General features: G+C 38.6%; 1 protein-coding gene across 7 annotated transcripts; it reads right to left on the reverse strand.

Annotated features, from left to right (window-relative positions):
• Positions 1-14: 14 nt before the first annotated feature.
• Positions 15-17,102, reverse strand: ZNF207 (zinc finger protein 207). 7 transcript variants are annotated; one of them, XM_035721465.2, is made up of 12 exons: positions 16,909-17,102; positions 15,336-15,462; positions 10,195-10,333; positions 8,424-8,594; positions 8,221-8,296; positions 7,667-7,714; positions 6,517-6,587; positions 4,303-4,460; positions 3,047-3,139; positions 1,793-2,035; positions 1,040-1,199; positions 15-863 (listed from the first exon to the last, which is right to left on the reverse strand). In XM_035721465.2, the coding sequence occupies exons 1-12, from the start codon at positions 16,947-16,949 to the stop codon at positions 703-705; spliced, it is 1,488 nt and encodes a 495-aa protein (XP_035577358.1). In that variant the 5' UTR covers positions 16,950-17,102; the 3' UTR covers positions 15-702. The 7 variants fall into 7 exon arrangements, with proteins under 7 accessions (XP_035577358.1, XP_025295382.1, XP_035577359.1 ...); XM_025439597.3 differs by having other exon boundaries at positions 8,424-8,591; positions 16,909-17,101; XM_035721466.2 differs by lacking the exon at positions 7,667-7,714.
• Positions 17,103-20,815: the final 3,713 nt, after the last annotated feature.

Raw genomic sequence — 20,815 nt, forward strand, 5'->3', positions numbered from 1 at the left:
ATTTATCAAAACTGTATCAGTAACTATGAATTTTATTATGTGGACATCTACTGTGGCATGCATCTGTACAAACCTTTCAGGCAGTGGTCCACAGCTGGGTTATGAATAAAAAGGCATAAGTTTTTCTCTCATTTTATTACAATGAAGTTTAACAGTACAGAAAAGTCACATGACCTTGGTGGGTCAGATTTCTTAAACCCTGCAACATGAGGAACTCTAAATACATTAAATATTGTTATACATTCAGACTTCCAATGTACAGGTCTTGGAAACAGTTACAGCCCTCACCAAGCTAGGTTGGGGACATGAAGTCCAACAGCATCTGAAATGCTGTGAAGGCATAACTTTACAAATAGCAATGTAAGCTTACAGAACTTGCCTTTATTAAGGTGGTATGTTCATGTAATTCCAGCGCCTTCACAATATAACGAACCAAATTTACTATACTTCACTTCTAAAAACCTAGATGAAACATGAAAAAGAAGCCATACAGTATAAATTGCAACTTCAGGAAAAGTTCCTGCTTTATTATTCCAAATAATTTTTCCCATGTAAAATAAATGTCCAATAGTTCCTGGTATGTGGGAAGATAATGTTTGTTAAAGTCACAATGAAGCCTTATTGACGGAAGCTTGGCTATATAAACAGCACAAGTTGAGAAAAGGTTTAATCTCCAAACCTATTAGATTGGATGAAGTAAGATCAGTAACGGCCACCTTGCGACATTACAGGAGGTCTCATTCCCATCGGAGGTCGAGGAGGCCCACCTTGGTAAGGGGGTACCATTGGCGGTCCCTGCCCATACGGTGGCATAGCACCAGGAAGGTAACCTGGCATGCCTTGATGATGACCACCATACTGACCTAAAAAACACATTTAAAACACAAAAAATAGATTGAGTTTGTGCTTTATACTTTTAAATGCAATGTATTTTGCAGATAAATTTATGTGTATACTCAGAAAACCCACTACATACAAATATAGCAAATATAAATACAATAAATAAATAATTCAGAAATAAATTTCTAAAAAGAAATACCATGAGGCGGCATTGGGGGTCTCATTCCTTGTTGTTGTGGGATGCCTGGCTGTGGCGGCATCATACCTCCAATAGGTCCAACTGGTGGATTACCAATAGGAGCCTGTCCTGGTCGAGGAAGGTTACGTTGATATTTAGGTAACTGTGCCCTTCTCTCTTCCTACAAATAAAAATAAACACAATGTTAAACATCTGAATGGATGCAGAAAGTCATTAAGCATAAAAGGCAAACATCCAAAATCTTACAGAGTAACTTTTTAAAAATGTACCCTTACTTCCCAATCATTATTTTTCCTCCACAAACCAGTTCAACTATTTAAATCTCAATGCCTCAAGAAAACCTCACCTAATTTTATATTTGAAAAATAGCTAACAACATTCCAGGAATTATACACTGCCTCAGTAAGAAAGCGTCTAGTGAATAAAGTAGATAAGCTTCAAAGGATCTGTAGAATCTACCTCACATTTAACAATTTCATCATTTACTAATATATGTGTAACTAAAATGATTTTTGACTTAAGAACCCAACTTACTGTTTTCTTTTAAAAATAGTCTGGGAGCAGAGGAAAGAGTGTGTCTAAGATCAAAACACAATATTCACTTTATTTTGTGGTTCTTAAAAATCAGAATAATAAAAACCACATAGTAAGCATCAAATTTGATTGTAAGATGACTGAACAAATTAATATTTTTTAAAAAGTTGCTACAATGGTATTTAAACTATGCTAGTTAAAAGCCTATAAAAAACTTACCAGTGATATATCCTCATCTGGGTGGATCAACTTACTGGTTGCACTGGTTGTCGTAAGTGTAGCAGGCTTACTTGTTATTGAAGCTGCTGGTTTAGCTGCAGTGCTATTTGTTGTACTAGTGGTTGAAGCTGTAGACTGTGTATAAGCAGGGAACGTAGGCTTTGGGGGTTCTGTAGTTGTTGCAGGGGTACTATTTAAGGGCTTGAAATCTGTACCAACAGGTCCTTGGACAGCTGCCTGAGCCTGGAAAACACAATCTTTCATTAATGGAACATAAAACGCAAAATTGAATATATCTACTATAATTAACTTAAGTGAGATACCAACATTCAATAAAGGACCAAACTTTAAATGAAATTAAAACAAAGTTAACATAATAAAAACTCTGCAAAAATCAAGATACGTAAGAATATCAAAAGATGCTGAGTCAAAGTCACATCCAAAACTCAACAGTGGAAATAAAACAAGACTGCAAATGTAACTTCTAAGATGTTATCTACCTTCTCACCAAACTTTACTTGCTATATATAATTGCTATTCAAAGCTTTGCATTTATTTCAGACTTATGAAATACAGTTTATCAGAATAGCATGTTCTACTTTTACTACTCTAGATTAGTTTAATCTACCAAGCACCTCAAAAAAAAAAAGTTAGAAATTACAAAAATAAAAATGTTTGGATAAATTTGTTACTAAGCATAGCATATACAGTATATCAGTGGTGACATGTTCAAGATGTCCCTTCAGAAATTATTTTTATATAGATAATACAATGTCCTCCCAATTAACAATGGCTAGATGATTATCATGGACCAAAGGGTTTAGTAGGATCTTCTAAGCATAAAGTTACCAGTAATAAACGAGTTACTTCCCGTAATACCAAACATCTGAAACATGAGGACTTAGGCCAACTTTAGAACCAAATGCAGAGTACTAAATTCCCTTACATTATACGTGATGCATTAAACAGCATAAATCAAAAAAGCTTAATCATGCATCAGGGTAACCATTGGCCACTATAACCCATTTACTGCTTACATGCTTTTTAACCCTTTAGAACCTTAGGAGTTTGGGGTACATTTTTTCTGTTAATGAGTTCAAATTTTCAAATACCATTGATTTTTATACCATTAACTTTACTTAAAAAAAAATTAAACAGTATATTTTTGGGAAAAGATTTAGTTTTAAAGTAGGGTCCAAAGGGTTAAGTTTATAAAGCCATTTTAACAATTTTAAACTGCAACTTCCTGCGTACTTGTGCTGTGCTAGGAAACAGAGCTTTAGAAGATGCAGACAGACTTTCTGAATTGGATGAAGCTGTACTTGAGCTTGTTACAGGTGTCCCCATCTGTAGCATAAAAGAAAGGAAACAGTGAAAAGTCTCCAAACAAATGGGTGAAAATAAGCCACGTGGTAGACTTTTTTTCAGTATAGATTGCATTTTTACAAACGCAAAATATAATGCAATCAAATCTGATTTAAAGAGGCAGTTAATGCATTTACAATATACAAAGCAACAGTATGAGCCTCAAAAAAAAGTTTTTTATTCTATACCAATAAACCTAACCAGTTTCTTTTCTAAAACTGGATGTGTTTTTGCACTGTGCTATTTCAAAAATGATACCTTCAATTGAGAATAAAGATGCATTACTACTGACACTTCAATCCAATTCTCTATCAATGACAAGGTTTTTGTCCTAAGTTTGACATCTCTCAATAAACAAAATCCCCACCCACCTGAAAAACCTAAGTTATGTGCTTACAGGGGACTTAATAAGTAATGCGTGTAATTTAGCAACTACAAATTGAAAAAAATCAAGAAAAGAAAACCTCTATGTTAAATTGAAAAATAGAGAACATACATCCTGATCTTAATTCTGAATACATCTGTTTAATTTTTAATATAACTGGGACAAAAAAGAAAAAAAAATCACAATTATACAGATACTATATATAATGAAAGCATCTTTAACTTCTGAGTTCTGAAAAAGACAAATTCAGTAGGAAAGATTAAGTCTAAAAAAATAAAAATAAAAAGATTAAGTCTAATAAGTGAGTCAAATGATATCCTTCCTCCCAAAGTATAGCATTGTCATAAGGAGTCCAACAAATGATTTGCTGAGATCTTAGGATTTTCACCTTTGACTCTGGTTTATTCCACTCACAGTTTAAGAGATAAAGGAGGACCTCTAAACATTATCTTGTATTTAAGTCCCCAGAAATTAAACTTTCATTTCTAACTAAAGCTAAGGAATAACCAGAGTTCACAGCTATGAAAAAAAACAAAACAAAACAAAACAAAACTATCTGGCTCTAGTCAATCTTTTTTGAGTAGAGGAAATCAATGTGTGTAAACATGGAAGAGAACAGAACACTTCTTTGTATTTAATAAATTATATTAAAAAGATTATAAACAAAAAAATTGACCTATAACAGTTTCAAGGATTTCTATAAACAACTACACTTTACCTTTAACTATACGTGCACTCCTTTCCAGGAATGTCACCTTACCTGTCCAGCACTGGGGAAAAGAGGCTTCGTAACTGGAGGCTGTGGAGCAGGAACTGTTGCTGTCGGTGCAGGTGGTCTATTAAGAATGCCTGGCGCTGAAACAGCCTGTGCTTGAGTCATTGGAGGAATTCCAGGACGGGGAACAGGAGGGGGTATACCTGTAGAGAAGAAATGTAGGGGAATGGGTATGTTGAAACATTTAGTTCAGAAAAAAAGTTCCCAAAACTTTATTAACATGCTCTCATAAGCAAACAAGTAAATAAATAAAGCAAGCTTCTAATACTACAAAGTTACTGATGAACTGTTCAATTCAATGAAATCCAAACAACTTAGGCATTTGTCCACTGGAACAATCTTGCCTCAACCTTTCTATTCCTTTGTGTGTCCTCAGAATTTTGGGAAATGAGATACCACTAGAGATTCTATATATGAGGAAAGCAGCAATTAAGCTTACTGATGTTACTGATTTGGCAAACTTGTGACACATGAGAATTACTTCCATCATCCAACAGCTGGATGCTCTCTGAACTCAAATTACTGTAAAAACTTTAGGTTTTTACATAGGTAGGTCATATACCCATAAATATTTTTCCAGAAAACTAACAATTTATTAACTAATAATAAGCTAATTAATTAAACCAGTAATTTGTTTCTGTAAGCACTTTAGAGATGATCTTTAAGTAATGTCTACACCCAACAATGGGGCTCAAACTCAAAACCCAAGATCAAGTTGAATGCTCTAATGACTGTGCCAGCCAGGTGCCTCTCATTAAGCACCTGAAATAAATTTTCTTATAAAATCCATCACTAGTGCACTCTTCATACTTCAACATAACTTTGCCTAAAACCATCTCAAAATATAAGATATATGGAGCTATTGTACAAATTAATGGTTGCTCTGGCAATGATGCTAATTTTGCTGCTGCTTTATTTTTCCTGTTCCTCTTACAACAACTATCACTTAATGCACTTCTAAATCTGCTACCAACTGCAAAACAAACTTGCTAGAATTACATATAAAAAGGAAACCAAAAAAATTTTTTAAAAATTAAAAAAAAAAAAAAAAAGCAAGGAAACCAACTGAGAAAGCCTCATGAAGGCCTCTGTGGCACACCTACTTGGCTTACCATATTCCACTCCCCACATTATAGGATACAAAGTCAAGATAAGGTTTTTGTTTTTTACAGGCTTCTCTCAGCTAGAGGGTCCGTTAGACCTGTTTGTGGCCAACGGTAATAAGCTAGGAAGCTTCTGGGAGAGTTAATAAAAGAAGAGCACTGTGCTGTTGACACCCTTTCTTGGCAGAGTTCTAACAACTGAGTGATGTGTCTGAGGGAGAAAAGCTACAGTTAACCAAAAAATAAAAAAATAAAATACATGGGTTCTTGATATCACCAGCCACTGAAGCTACTTTTCTTTTTTTGTTGAGACAAAAAATGCCTATATTTTTAAATATGGTTTGATCAGTTTCTCCATTACTTGTCAAAAGACTCTGTTACTCATCTAAAATACTTTTTCCCCTTGTCTAAAACATTCCTAACAAATACAATCCCTCTTAGATATATGAACTTTGGTGCATAGGTTGCGACTCATTTTGACTGCTTCAAAACCTGTTTATTATCTGTTTCAAAACTCAAAAACATGGGATCCCTGGGCAGCTCACAGCAGTTTAGTGCCTGCCATTGGCTCAGGGCGTGATCCTGGAGTCCCAGGATCGAGTCCCGAATCGGGCTCCCTGCTTCTCCGTCTGCCTGTGTCTCTGCTCCCCTCTTTCTTTCTGTCTCTCTTATGAATGAATAAATAAATAAAACCTTAAAAAAAAAAAATCAGAAAGGGAGACAAAACATCAAGACTCCAAGACTCCTAACTCTGGGAAACGAACTAGGGGTGGTGGAAGGTGAGGAGGGCGGGGGGTGGGGGTGAATGGGTGACTTGCACTGAGGGAGGCACTTGACGGGATGAGCACTGGGTGTTATTCTGTATGTTGGCAAATTGAACACCAATAAAAAATAAATTTATTATTAAAAAAAAAATGCCCTCAAAAACCAAACCAAAAGCACACAGTCCATGCTAACACCTCTCCAAGTAATCAAAAAAAAAGAACTCACCAACCTATGAAATTATAAATTACAAATGAACATCCACAAACCTATGTCCAAAATAGCTAATAAAACATGCCAGTCATATTAAAAAGGAAATTATAACATTTCATACCTGGTGGCATACCAGGCATCAGAGGTGGTATTCCTGGTCCAGGTGGCATCATTCCACCCATTGGCATCATTCTATTAGAAAGCAAATTTCAAGAAACAAACCCAAGTTAATTAACAGTATAAATCATTAGAAAATATTTTGGCTAAAGCCTGAAACAACAGATAAAAGACTTGAATTTGACCCCTAATATTGAAATCAATCAAGCTGAAGGAACACACAACACCAAAACAATTCTATCAAAATAAATCCTCTAAAAACCAGCAAACTCTTGGGTTTACCAGTAAAATAAAGGGGGAAAAACCAGTCTTTGTTAACAAAACACTTTCATATATTTAAAGTCACTGAGAACAATTATCCTTCCTTAATATATACAAGAGGCCTCATCTAAAATGTATGATTGGAAATCAAAATCACCTTTGTCTCACTTGGAAAATATTCACACAAAACGTAAATAAAAAGGAAGAACTATTTCAGAGTCATCAGATTATTTTTCCAAAGGAAAATACTGAATGTACACCGTGGAGTAAAGTTTTTCTTGGGGGGTAGGATTACAAAACAAAACCAAACAAAACCCTACCACCAAAATTAAACAGTCAAAACTAATTCATACAATTGCCTATATCTACTTATAATAGCTACCTAACACTGAGCCATGATTAAAAACAGAACCGTATTTATTTTCCTTCCCCTAAAAGAGCTCACCTTCAAATATCAGTGTCCAATTCACTTAAAAAGTTACAAATTTGTGAATTCTTAATTGAGGACTTAATCAAAAGATTAACTTCTATAGATTTCATTACAAGAAAACCCAATTACCTTCTATAATAATAAAGCATTTAATTTGGCAAAAGAATATCTATTCTTTCTAACAACACATTTTGCTAAATTCCATTACTTCAGCAGTTTGGGGAAAAACAGCTGCACATTTAGAAAATGCTTTATTTATATTATATGGATCTATTACTATTTCCTCACAGATGTTTTCTCTCCCTCCATTAAGAGACCTGTGTCAACTAGCTTACACATTTTAGAAGTTTTAGAGAAGAAGGTTAGAAAATTTCTGAAGTCAACTGAATAGATACCATTAAACACACAAAAAAATGACATTATGATTATACCTCCTGAATTACATTATGAATGAGATGCTTACATGTTTTCACCGCAAAATGACTGGGTGTATTTTCTCTGATGATGCAATCTGTGAAAATGTATGACAAAATCAAAATCTAACTGTGATTTTCAAAATACAGTGGGAAAGTGTATTGTATACCTTTCACATCCAACAATATTTAAGTAAAAGTGATAGGCAGAGCACCTCATATTCAGTTTAGTTCTTGATGATTTGACAAATAATATCATTTACAGAGTTTGCTTCTTGTCACAACTACAAAGTGTCATGGACAGTTCTGAATCTCAGAAACATAAATCTACAACCAACTACTTTAATTACATCAGATGCAATTGAAGCAGATGGCTGCCTACAGACATCCTAAAACCCAAAAATCTATGCTTTTCAGAGGCAAATTTATATTCCTTTAATTTATTGGTAGACTCCTTTACTACACAAGTTTAATATTTATGGAGCCCATACCTTTTAGAAGAAGAAAAAAAGGGCAAAGTAACATTTTAAAATTCTTACAACACCCAAGTTGAAAAAGATCATTACTAGGCACAAGCCCACAAGTCAATTAAAAGTTCTCTTACCCAGGTGGCATGCCTGGCATAACTGGTGGCATTCCTGGCATCAGAGGAGGAACACCTGGCATTAATGGAGGTATGCCTATAAATAAGAATTTCAACAACGAAAAATCACAAATATTAAAGGAGTAAGAGAAAGATTTTAATACTACTACACCGTAAAAAAAAAATCCTTAAAATTTTAAATTTTAAGAAACCTTATGTAATACCTGGAGGCATTCCTGGTGCTCCTGGAACCGGTGGTAATCCTGGTTGTGCCATTGGGGGGATATAACCTTGTTGAGGCTGAACAGGCTGTGGCTGAAATGAAGTTGAAGCTGCAGAGTCATCATCATCATATTCGTCAGAGTCATCTTGTTGCTTCTTTTTTTGACTCTCTGCTAAAAAAGTTTTAATTAGTTTTTCCCATAAAATAAAAACTCAGCAAATTTGACAGTCAACATTAAAAAAAATTATTTCAGTGCAATTAGCTCATGAGATTTTCCTTACAAAAAGCTTTAGTCACTACTGTTCTTTTTACTCTTCAAATGTATTTTCAACCTATATTAAACAAGGTTAACTAAAGTACTTCCCCTCGTCTGATAGATGAAAGTAATTTTCCTCAGTTTTTTTTTTTATTTTTATTTATTTATGATAGTCACAGAGAGAGAGACAAAGGGGCAGAGACACAGGCAGAGGGAGAAGCAGGCTCCATGCACCGAGAGCCCGATGTGGGATTCGATCCCCGGTCTCCAGGATCGCGCCCTGGGCCAAAGGCAGGCACTAACCCGCTGCGCCACCCAGGGATCCCCTAACTCAGTTTTCTATTAAAAAACAGATTTCTATTTTATCCCAAAAGGTAAACTATGATAAAAAGGTCTGACCTCTCTGCAATGCTTTTGTTCTTAAGATATTTATTTATTCATTCATGAGAGACCCAGAGAGGCAGAGACATAGGCAGAGGGAGAAGCAGGCTCCCTGCGGGCAGCCCAATGCAGGACTCGATCCCTGGAATGGGATCAGGCCCTGAACTGAAGGCAGATGCTCAACCGCTGAACTACCCAGGCACCCTCCACAAGACTTTTCAAAACAAAAAGTTTCTGGGCACTTGGCTGGCTCAGTCAGTAGAGCATGGGACTCTTGATCTTGGGGTCTCGAGTTCAAAGTCTACATTGGGTGTACAGCTTACTTAAATAAAAAAACGAAATTTCATGGGGCACCTGGGTGGCTCAGTCATTTGAGGATCTCTTGATTTCAGCTCAGGTCATGATCCCAGGGTCACAGAGATCAAGCTCCACGTCTGGGCTCCCCAGCTCAGCACAGGATCTGCTTGAGATTCTCACTCTTTTTCTCTCTGACCACCCTGCACCCCCCACTTACCTAGGTTCTTTCTCAATAAAATCTTTAAGGTAATTTTCTATGTGATTAATGACTTCTACCATCTGGACAGTGATCACAAATTCCAAGACAAATAATAGCACTAAAAAATATTTTACTATTAGTGGTAATATAATCAAATCAAAACGATTTTCAAAAACTTCAACTCTTGCTAATTCCACTTGGAATCCAGTTAGGAACAAAAACATAATAAAGTATTTGGAATCATCCATTTAGTATTACATATATACACAAATCAAATATACAATTCTAAACATAAAGACATAAAAAAACTATAAAACAAAATTGGAATTTTGAATAAATCTAACATCCACTATTAAATTTATACATCAAAGTGGTCGTAATGCTCTCATTAGTGAAGTTGTGTTATGAAAAATGCATACATCTTAGTATCTACCTTGTGTTTTCTTTTTTTAAATATATTTTTTTAACTTTTAAATGTTTTTAAAGATTTTACTTATTCATGAGAGACACAGAGAGAGAGGCAGAGGGAGGAGCAGGCTCCATGCAGGGAGCCTGACGGGACTCAATCCCAGGTCTCCAGGATCATGCCCTGGGCTGTAGGCGGCGCTAAACCGCTGAGCCACCCAGGCTGCCCTTTACCTTGTGTTTTCTGTTCAAGAAGTCGTCTTCTTTCATCCATGTCTTTTTCTGGAATACCTTCCATACCATATATTTCCAATTCTATGTCAGTTCTCCCAGGAATTGCATTTGGTACAGCATCTATTGTCTCTTTATGCACCTGATATTAAAACAAACTTCTATTAGATAAAGTGCTTCATAAAGTCCTTGAAGAGTAATTTGAAATTACTCAGAAAACAACTTAGTATAATGGTTAAGAATAACTGGTTCTATAGTGAATCTCTCTGGATTCAACCCCCAGAGTTTTGCTTACTAACTATGTGGGATTAGGCAAATCATTTAAGATTATTCCATCCACAGTACCTAACACCTAGGATCATTTTAGGATTAAATAAAATATAATGAACATGAAAAGCACTTGGTAGAATGTCTAACACATAGTAAGGATTCGATAAGCATCAATTCAAGTTTACTACAATCTTGCTTAAGTATCATCAACGAACTAGCAATCCTACTCAAATCAGACATATTTCAAGTCTGACTTAAAGCTTATGAATCCGCCATATTATATTGAATTAAAATAAAATTTCCAAGAATGGATCTTGAGACAAGCCTATAGTTACAAACTACAAAAGTAACATTTACAATTAGCATTACCCATAAGTAATGAATTACACCTCAGGCACTTAACACTGCCATAACAGTGATCCTGTCATTACTCTCAATTTATTTGGTACTTCAAAATGAGGAAGAAGTTCTATTCTAAAACACTGGAAATCTACAATTTCTTTTCCACTGTACAGTTTTTGCTAGAACAAATGTCTCTAAGACTCAAACATGGGTAACTTCTGCCAATATGGTAAAATTGTGGTCTTGGCTCTTCAGCATCTTCCATTAACTTAGGCTAAAAAATGCCAAAGTATTTTGCCTGTACTATCAGCATTACCGGAAACCTTATTAAAAATGCAAATTCTCAGGATACCCCCACCCCCACAGCATCATAAACTCTTGGGTAAGGCTGGCAATTTGTGCTTTAATAAGCCCTCCAGGTGATTCTGAGGCATGCTCAAGCTTGAGAACCACTGATTTAGGCTAGTAATGCTTTGGACAAATTTGTCCAAACTCAATTTTTCTTTCCTCCCAAGACACTTTCACCCAAGAACAGAAAGATAATTTTAAAAGCTAAGTATTTTCTTATTTAATATGTATCTCAAAGATTTTAAGCAGTGACATGCAAATGAAATCCAGAAAATACCATAATTTTTTATCAATCTTGAACCACTGCTCCTTATTGTGATTAAAACATCAATGAATAAAGCTGCTGAACAAGTGACTTAATCACCGTTTAAGTTTTTTGGAATGTTACTATTCTTGACAAGTGCAGATAAATTCTTATGTTCTCCAAAAAATAAAACTGTATTCATGTACACATTAACTTAGTCTTGGTTATATTTCTAAATGATAAGGCCAAGAATGAACATATCAAAAGCTGTTGGAAAGAAAGGAAAAATAACATGATTTACCTAACTACCTCCCAATATCCCAGCCAGAATCAGATTTCTTACAATCTTGCCTAGAAGTTGATATGGTCTTGGCTGAAAAAATAGGAGCAAACACTGATGTGAACCATCTATATTATTAATGTCCTGGGTTTATCATCTATATTATTAATGTCCTGGGTTTACAATTGGGAGGATGTATCTGATTTAACTGCCATGCCTATCTCACAGGCTGCTGTAAAATTACACAAAGACTATAAAAACAGAAGGACTTAAAGACATTATTGAAATAATTTAGCTAATCTCCTACTTCAATTCCATTTCTCTGCTCTTCTTTATAGTACAACTTCTTGAAAGAGTGCCTCTACTTCCCTATTTTCCTTGTTTTCTCTTAAAAGCACCCCAATCAGGCTTTCATCTTCATCCTTCTAGGAAATCACTCTTGGTAAGTGACCAATGACCTCCACTTTGATTAATCCAACCTCAGTCCCTTCTTCCTTGATCTACCACCCACACTTCACCCATATTTGACTCAGTTAAATAATTCCTTTAAACATTTGATTTGGTTTCCAGGGCACTATTCTCTTGGATTTCCTACCTTTTCAATGTTCTTGAATGGTTATATTTTAATCTTCCAACCTTTAAATCCTGGGAGTGGCCTAAAGTGGAGTCCTTGCACCTCTTTTATATCTATATTCTACTCCCTAAGAAGAACAGACATCTAATATCATGGGTTAAAATAGCCATCCTTATATGGTATCTTTCCAAATTTCTATCTCCAGCTTCCACCTCTCTGAACCTCAGGCTTATAGATACAACTGCTTATATATCTCCAATTGGATATTCAATAGACCTTCTCAACATTAAACACCCATACACAAAATTAACATAACACAATCTTGGGGCACCTGGGTGGCTCAGTCATTTAAGTGCCCAACTCTTGGTTGGACCATCTCAGGTCATGATCTCATGGGTCTGTAGGACTGAGCCCCCAACACCTTACTCCATGCTTGGCGGGTTGTCTGCTTGAGGATTTTTTTCCTCTGCCCCTTCCTCCACTCACTCTCTCTCTAAAATAAATAAATCTTTAAAAAAAATTTTTTTAAACATAACACAATGCTGATATCCTCACCTCTAAGCCAATTCTTCTGTAGCTTTGTACATCTCAGTCCATGGATACTCATTTCTCACTCCTCAAACCAAAAACCTTCAGATCTTGTAACTCCTCACTTTCTTATACTCCACATCTAATCTGCCAGAAAATTCTGGTTCTCTGTCACCATCACCTCTTGCCTGGAATACTCTAGTCATTCTAAGTATTCTCACTGCCCTCTGCAACCTAATCTCAACCCCACAGCCAGGATAATCATTAAAAAAAAAAAAAAAAAAAAAAGTGACCCCGAGTATGCTGTACCTCTCTCAAACCTCCCATTGCATTCAGAATTTTAAAAAAGCAGCCTACAGTAAGTAAGACCTCCTATATAAAGCACACTGTTTCCTTTTCCTATTCCATTAATATAGAATAGGGGCAGCCCCGGTGGTGCAGCAGTTTAGTACTGCCTGAAGTCCGGGGTGTGATCCTGGAGACCCAGGATCGAGTCCCACATCGGGCTCCCTGCATGGAGCCAGCTTCTCCCTCTGCCTGTGTGTCTGCCTCTCTCTCTCTCTCTCTCTGAATAAATAAATAAATCTTTAAAATACACACACACACACACACACACAGGGATCCCTGGGTGGCGCAGTGGTTTGGCGCCTGCCTTTGGCCCAGGGCGCGATCCTGGAGACCCGGGATCGAATCCCACATCGGGCTCCCGGTGCATGGAGCCTGCTTCTCCCTCTGCCTGTGTCTCTGCCTCTCTCTCTCTCTGTGACTATCATAAATTAAAAAAAAAAAAAATTAAATTAAAATACACACACACACACATATATATATGAAAATACTCCTATATGTAAGGGTCTTTCATTTGCTATTCCCTGGAAGCTTTCTCTTACTTCCTTTCAGATCTCTGTTCAGATGTCGGCTTCTTTTTTTTTTTCAATTTTATTTATTTATGAGAGACAGAGAGGCAGAGACACAGGCAGAGGGAGAAGCAGGCTCCATGCAGGGAGCCCGACGTGGGACTCGATCCCGGGTCTCCAGGATCACACCCTGGGCCGAAGGTAGGCGCTAAACCGCTGAGCCACCCAGGGATCCCCCCAGGTGTCAGCTTCTCATTCAGGCCTTTCCTACCTTGTGGCCCTCCCTATGCCCCCTACCTAGTTTTAGTTTTCTCAATCACCACCAAAAAACAAACTAAATATTTAGTTTATTTTCTTCCACCATATAAATCTAAATTCCACAATGGGGATTTTTTTTCACTGCTATACCCATAGTGCCTCTAGCACAATGCCCTCTCATAGGAACTTTTTGTGATAAATAGTAATAATCTGTAACTGAACTAGCCAATACAATAGTCATCCACCAGCCACATTTGACTGAGCACTGGAAATATGACTATAATGTGATAGAGATGTTAAATATTTAATTTTTATATTAAACTTCTTTTAGGGCAGCCCCGGTGGCGCAGCGGTTTAGCGCCGCCTGCAGCCTAGGGCGTGATCCTGGAGACCCTCGATCAAGTCCCACTGTCAGTCTCTCTGCACGGAGCCTGCTTCTCCCTCTGCCTCTCTCTCTGTGTGTGTCTCTATGAATAGATAATCTTTAAAAAAAAATAAAATAAAATAAACTTCTTTTAAATAGCCCCATGTAACTAGTGATTGCCACAGTGGAGAATTGTGAGTCTAGCACGTAGCAGGCTCTAAAATACTTTTTTTCTAAAATATTTTTGAATGGATACTATTGTTATAATGATATACTTGAAGTGAAAACGATCTATATAAACTTACTTTCTTTCATAAACTTATTTTTAAACTTGGGGAACCATCTTATTTTAATTTACCTCCCTGCCTCCTACCAACAGTAGTTTCCAATGAATAGGGATTTGCTCATCTCACATCTCTCTAGGGTCCAATTAGGCAAAAATTCAGGCAGCTCTAGGATTGGCAAAAGTAGAAGAAATAACGTTGAATAAGACATAATGGCACTTACTAGGTCTTTAAAAATATAAATTGTAAAGTTCTCCCTACGTAGTAGTGAAAAAACTCAAGAAAACCAGAAATTACCAAATGAAACCCAATGTTACCATTCCAAAAGAGGTCCATGGAATAACTGAAGTAAGCCTATCCCCAGGCAACAGAATATAACAAATCCTTCAATGGCAGTGAGTAATGGTAGCTAATTATGCATTAATTTTCATGGGATTAGAACTGGTCAGACTGACCACAAAATTCAAGCCACTGATCCTTGTTCTTTAACCCAAGTACAGAGTAGGGGATAGTTTGGGACCTCAATTTAATTGTCACCAAGATCATCTAGGATAAAAAATATTATCAGTAATTCAGAAATAAACATTATCAACACAAACTTTCCTTAAATGTAAAGGAAAAAAAAAAAACTCCCAATTATCTTAATGGCTAAAAAAGTGTCTGGTTTTTTTAAAAGCTGACTGACCACATCTGATCTTTTGCAATAAACAAAACCCTACAGCTGTCAAATTCAAAATTTTTTCCATGGGATTTCCAAAGAAGGGAATAAAAATTAAATACAGAAAAAAAAATTCTTACCTGCATGCAATGAATAGCTAAACCAGGTCCTGTGTACAACTTCTTATGACATATATGGCATTTAAAATGTTTTGCTTTTTGGTGCTGTATAAGAATCTTCTCATCATCAAAATCTCTATTACAATACCTGATCAATGTTGTTAAGGTACAAAAAACAGTAAAGACACTGGTTACCAAAAAAAAAAGTGTCCTATAAGAGAACAGAAGCAATGTTAAAATATAAAAAGTTAAAACCAAAAACAAAAATGTACTTTATACAAACTTTACTTATGATACTTATTCTACAATTGGAATTATCTCGCTATGTAATTCTATTAAGTTTCCTGGAAACCCTTAATCTCTCTTCACCACCTCCAAATGAACACATCTCAGTAATCAGCAATACAGTTTTGTCAAATCCCTACATTTAACAAAGATTTAAGTGAAACTGCCTTTTGCGTTCGGTATTTCAACAATTAAAAAGCACACTGTGGACTGAACAGTTCAATGCTTAAAAATCCCCAAGTTTATGTCACACTGAATTTCAAAATAGAATACATTAAGTAGAAAACAAAAATAATCGAAATATTAAAAATCTACCCAAAATCTGGAATTTGAGAATATTTATATTATTTAGATCCAAAAATAAGCTCATAGTGGATAAGAATAACATAATTTCGTATGAACAATCCATTAGGCTGTAACTCCTTTACAAATTTGTTGCCAAGAATCTGTTAAAACTCAGAGACGTACACTAATAAAACAGCATTTTTATCTCATTAGCTAGGTTTTCCTAAAAGCACATGAAAAAAATTAGTGACCGTTTTTCAACAAGCATATAAATAAATGCAATTCTGTAAGAAATTTTTAAGTACAAAACAGCTGAGTAAAATCAGTTTTAATGTAAGGTGTATTAGCGCTTCCGGAAAAAGTATTAGAAAGACGCCACGTTTTAGTAAGCAATAAGTAGCATTTTTTTAGTCTTCCAAAGCCAGGTAATACACCCTAAGAAACTCCACCCTCTTGAGAGCGCTCCTTGAAGATTAAGGCGCCAGCGGGTGAGACGCGGAAGCTAGTTCTCCCCCCCAACTCCGGCCAAAAAGAAAAAAAGGAAAAAGGGGGGGGGGTGCTGTTTCGAAACCAGGGTTGACTAACACAAGCCTTTAACCACTGAATCTACAATAGAACGGAAAAAGTGGGTGACAAGACTCCGGAAGATCTTCCCTAACCCTCCGTGTACTCAATCAGCGTATTATACTGAAAAGAAGTCCCTTTGTTGAACTGCACCAAAACAACGGAGGGGGGCCGAACATCCTTAGGGGACACTGTCCTTGGTGGCGGGGTCCAACGGAGCACCGAAGCAAGAACCTCCTGAGTCACGGAGCCCCACGACCCCCAACTGCCAGAGCCTCTCGCCCTAGGGACTTCCCTTTTCTGCGAAGTCTTCCCAAATCCGGCTCTGGCCACCAAGCCACCCACCTCGAGGCCTAGATCGCGGACACCCTCCGCCACAGGCCGGAGCAAGGCCTCCCAGTCCCAGCCACCACCAACCGGCGCCCCCGCTCGGCCTCGACTTCGAACCGATAAAGGATATCAGCACCACGGCTTCAGCTGCTTCTTCTTTTTGCGACCCATAACTGCGTTCTACTGACAAAGTAAAACGGGGGGAGGGGGGGGACAAGCAGGAAAAACGAGGCAAAAATCGCTCACTCGTCCGAGCCAACGGCCACGACCGCGTCCCACAGGAAACAGACACAAAATGGCCGACGCCCTCGTTCGCCGCTCTGCTCCCGTCAGGCACTGCGGCCGGAGGCGGTGCCAGGCTCGGGAAGGGTCACATGACGCAGGCCTCCTCCCTGAGTGGGTGGAGACTCGTGGCCGCTGAGGTGCGGCCGCCATCTTGTCGGTGTAAGCTATGCCGGGCTCTCGCGTGGTGGCGCTTGGTGATCCCTCGGGTTTCCTTTGTAAGGGGGCAGGCGCCTGAGGAACGCCGCCGAGACACCCGCCAATTGAAGAAGAAAAAAAAAAAAAACAAAAAATACCGAAACAAAGCCTGGAAAGGTGGTTAGGGTCATTAAGGACAGACTACAAATCATGAATAATGAGACAGAGAGCCCAACTTTTAACTTTCGTTTCATTGCCCGGATGAATCGTTGATGTAGTAAGTGTTGGGCATTTGCTTGTTACGGGTGAAGTTAAAGAAACGGCAGCCTCCGCTTTGTAATTCGGAGATGGGTGGCAGAGGAGTAACCGAGGCCGTGAATGGGGGAAATACAAAGTGTTGCAGACCTCCGGAGGGGAGCCCCCAGCGGGGTCCTGGCGGCCACTGGGAGTGATAAGAAAGGTCTTCTGAGGGGATCCCTGGGTGGCTCAGCGGTTTCGCGCCCGCCTTCGGTCCAGGGCATGATCCTGGAGTCCCGGGATCGAGTCCCGCATCGGGCTTCTGCATGGAGCCTGCTTCTCCCTCTGCCTGTGTCTCTGCCTCGCTCTCTGTGTGTCTCTCATGAATAAATGGATAAAAATCTTTAAAAAAAAAAGAAAAGAAAAAGAAAGGTCTTCTGAGAGGGAAGTGGAAGAGACAATCTCACAGAAGGAGCAAAAAGTGCACGTCTTTGAGGCTGGGCGCCTGAGATAGAGCCGGAGCTCTCGGCGCTGGCTGGCGGCAAGAGACGATAATTCCAGGGAGGAAGAAGAGGAATCCAGGCTGGAATGGAAGAAGTCCAGCTATTCACCGGCAGCAGCATCTCGTGAGGGTCTGAACTGTGTCATTCGGTTACCCACCCCGCCCCATTCCCGCCATCCCCCACAAAGAAAAAGTAAAGTCCTGGACCCCAGTACCTCAGCATGAGACCCTAGAGCGGTGATGGAGGCAGACAGTGAATAATCCTGACGTAATGTCGGGAGTGCTGAGGGTCCTGAAGAAGAGCTGAACAGTAGAAGGGGACGGGACAGTCTTGCTGGGATGATGGCAGAGGTTTGTGTGGGATGTGGGTTGTGTAGGGCGTTTCTGACTCTCGCTCTGAGGAGGTAACATCTGTGAAGAAAACTGATTCGAAGGAGAAAGACATGCAGCTATCTGGGGGCATTCCAGACAGAGAGAGGCGTAAATTTAGACTGCTACGCTGCGGGGGGGTGGGGTAGGGGTGTGGGGGTAAAAAGGGACCTGTTTGGGAAACCCCTTGAAATGGGACCAGGACAGAGCTAGCAAGGGAGAGGGTGATAAGAAACGAAGGCAAAAGGAGCAGGTAGAGGCTAAATTATGAAGGCCTCTGTGCATCACACAACAGGGCCTTTTTCTTACAATTGTTTCCAAGACCCAAGCAGAAGAACACAATATAAAGTAACAGGGACGCTGGGGTGGCTCAGGGCGTGATTCTGGAGTTCCAGAATGGAGTCCAGCATCCGGCTGCCTCTGGCGGGGTCTGCTTCTCCCTCTGCCTGTGTCTCTGCCTCTCTCTCTGTTTCTCATGAATAAATAAATACAATCTTTAAAAAATAAGACAGCAGTAAAAGTTATAGGTTGATCAAGGCGCCCGTGTGGCTCAGTAGGTTAAGTATCTGCCTTCAGCTCAGGTCATGATCTCAAGAGTCCTGGGATCCAGTCCTACATGGTGCTCCCTGCTCGGTCAGGAGTCTGCTTCTCCCCTCCCCGCTCCCTCCGCCCCCAGCTCCACCCCACATTTGTGCACTTGCTCTTTCTCTCTCAAATAAATCTTTAAAAAAGATTATAGATTGATCACATATTGACTGAGCCTCCATTTTCTTCTCATCTATAAAATGAAGATAAACCCGTCTTACAGAGTTGGTCCAAGGATAAATGATATAAAATACACAAATCTCCTGGCCCATGGTTACTGCTAAATAAATGATAACTATTAAAATATAAATGTTAGGGCACCCTGGGTGGCTCAGCGATTTAGCACCGCCTTCAGCCCAGGGCATGATCCTGGAGACCTGGGATCGAGTCTCACATCAGGCTCCCTGCATGGAGCCTGCTTCTCCCTCTGCCTGTGTCTCTTCCTCTCTCTGTCTCTCATGAATAAATAAAATCTTTTAAAAGATAAATAAAATAAAATATAAATGCTATACTGATACTATTGCTGTTGGCAGTTGATAGACTAATTTGCAAAGACTAATGTCCTCGGTTTATGTTCACAGATGGTCAAGAAGCCAGTAATGAGATTGTGTAAGATCACCCTAACTCTCCATTACTTTCTTGGCAGTGATTACATTTTGCCTTTCCCTGTGTGCATGCTTTGGCTCTTTCAATTGTGTTGCCAGGAAAAAACTTAAATACTGGATTGTCTTCCTATATGTGCATATATTCCAATTCATTCTTTTAATAGCTGTAAAGTCCTCTGGTATACAGGTGTGTTAATTTCTTATTGCTGTGGTAACAAAATTAACCACAAATTTATTATATAACAATCCTGGAGACCAGAAGTCTGGAATGTGTTGGCAGGCCTGTATTCCTTCAGCAGGCTCTTGGGGAGAATCATCTATTGCCTTTCTAGCTTCTAGAGGTTGCCTAAATTCCTTGGCTTGTGATCCCAAATCACTTCAGTCTCTATATATCACAATTGTCTTCTCCTCTGATTTCCTGCCTTTTTAGAGAGATTTTTATGGTTACATTGGGCCTACTTGGATAATCCAAGATATGTCTCCCTTTTCTTTTTTTAAGATTTTATTTACTCATGAGAGATACAGAAAAAGAAGCAGAGACTTAGGCAGAAAGAGAAGCAGGCTCCCTATGGGGAGCCTGATGCAGGACTCAATCCCAGGACCCTGGGATCACAACCTGAGCGGAAGGCAGATGCACAACCACTAAGCCACCCAGGAGTCCCTAATTATCCCATTTTAAGTTCCTTACTATAATCACACCTGAAGAGTCTCTTTTGTATGCGAGGTAACGTATTTTCAGGTTCCAGAGATTAGGATGTGGCCATCTTGGCAGGGTGGGGGGAGTGTCATTATTCTATCACTGCATGTCTACTAAAACTTATGGAATCAGGGATCCCTGGGTGGCGCAGCGGTTTGGCGCCTGCCTTTGGCCCAGGGCGTGATCCTGGAGACCCAGGATTGAATCCCACGTCGGGCTCCCGGTGCATGGAGCCTGCTTCTCCCTCTGCCTATGCTCTGCCTCTCTCTGTGACTATCATAAATAAATAAAAATTAAAAAAAAAAACTTATGGAATCAGTCCTCTATTGACCAGCATTCAGATTGGATCTAGTTTTTCATCATAAACCGTGCCATGTTTGAATGTTCAGTTTATGTATTTGAACTACAATAAACCAACCCTTTTTATATATTAAAAAAAAAAAAACCGTGCTGCAAGGAATATTTTTGGGCTCCTATTTTCACACTTACATGAATGTATCCATTTAATGATGTCCTGGTGTTGCACTGATAGACAAAGGGTATGTGAATTTAAAATACTGATAGACATTTTCAAATTTTTTTCTAAACCGTGTACATTGGGGCACCTGGCTGGCTTAGTTGG

Source organism: Canis lupus, chromosome 9 (genome assembly GCF_003254725.2).
Source record: "Canis lupus dingo isolate Sandy chromosome 9, ASM325472v2, whole genome shotgun sequence".
In the NCBI taxonomy this organism is placed as follows: Eukaryota; Metazoa; Chordata; class Mammalia; order Carnivora; family Canidae; genus Canis; species Canis lupus.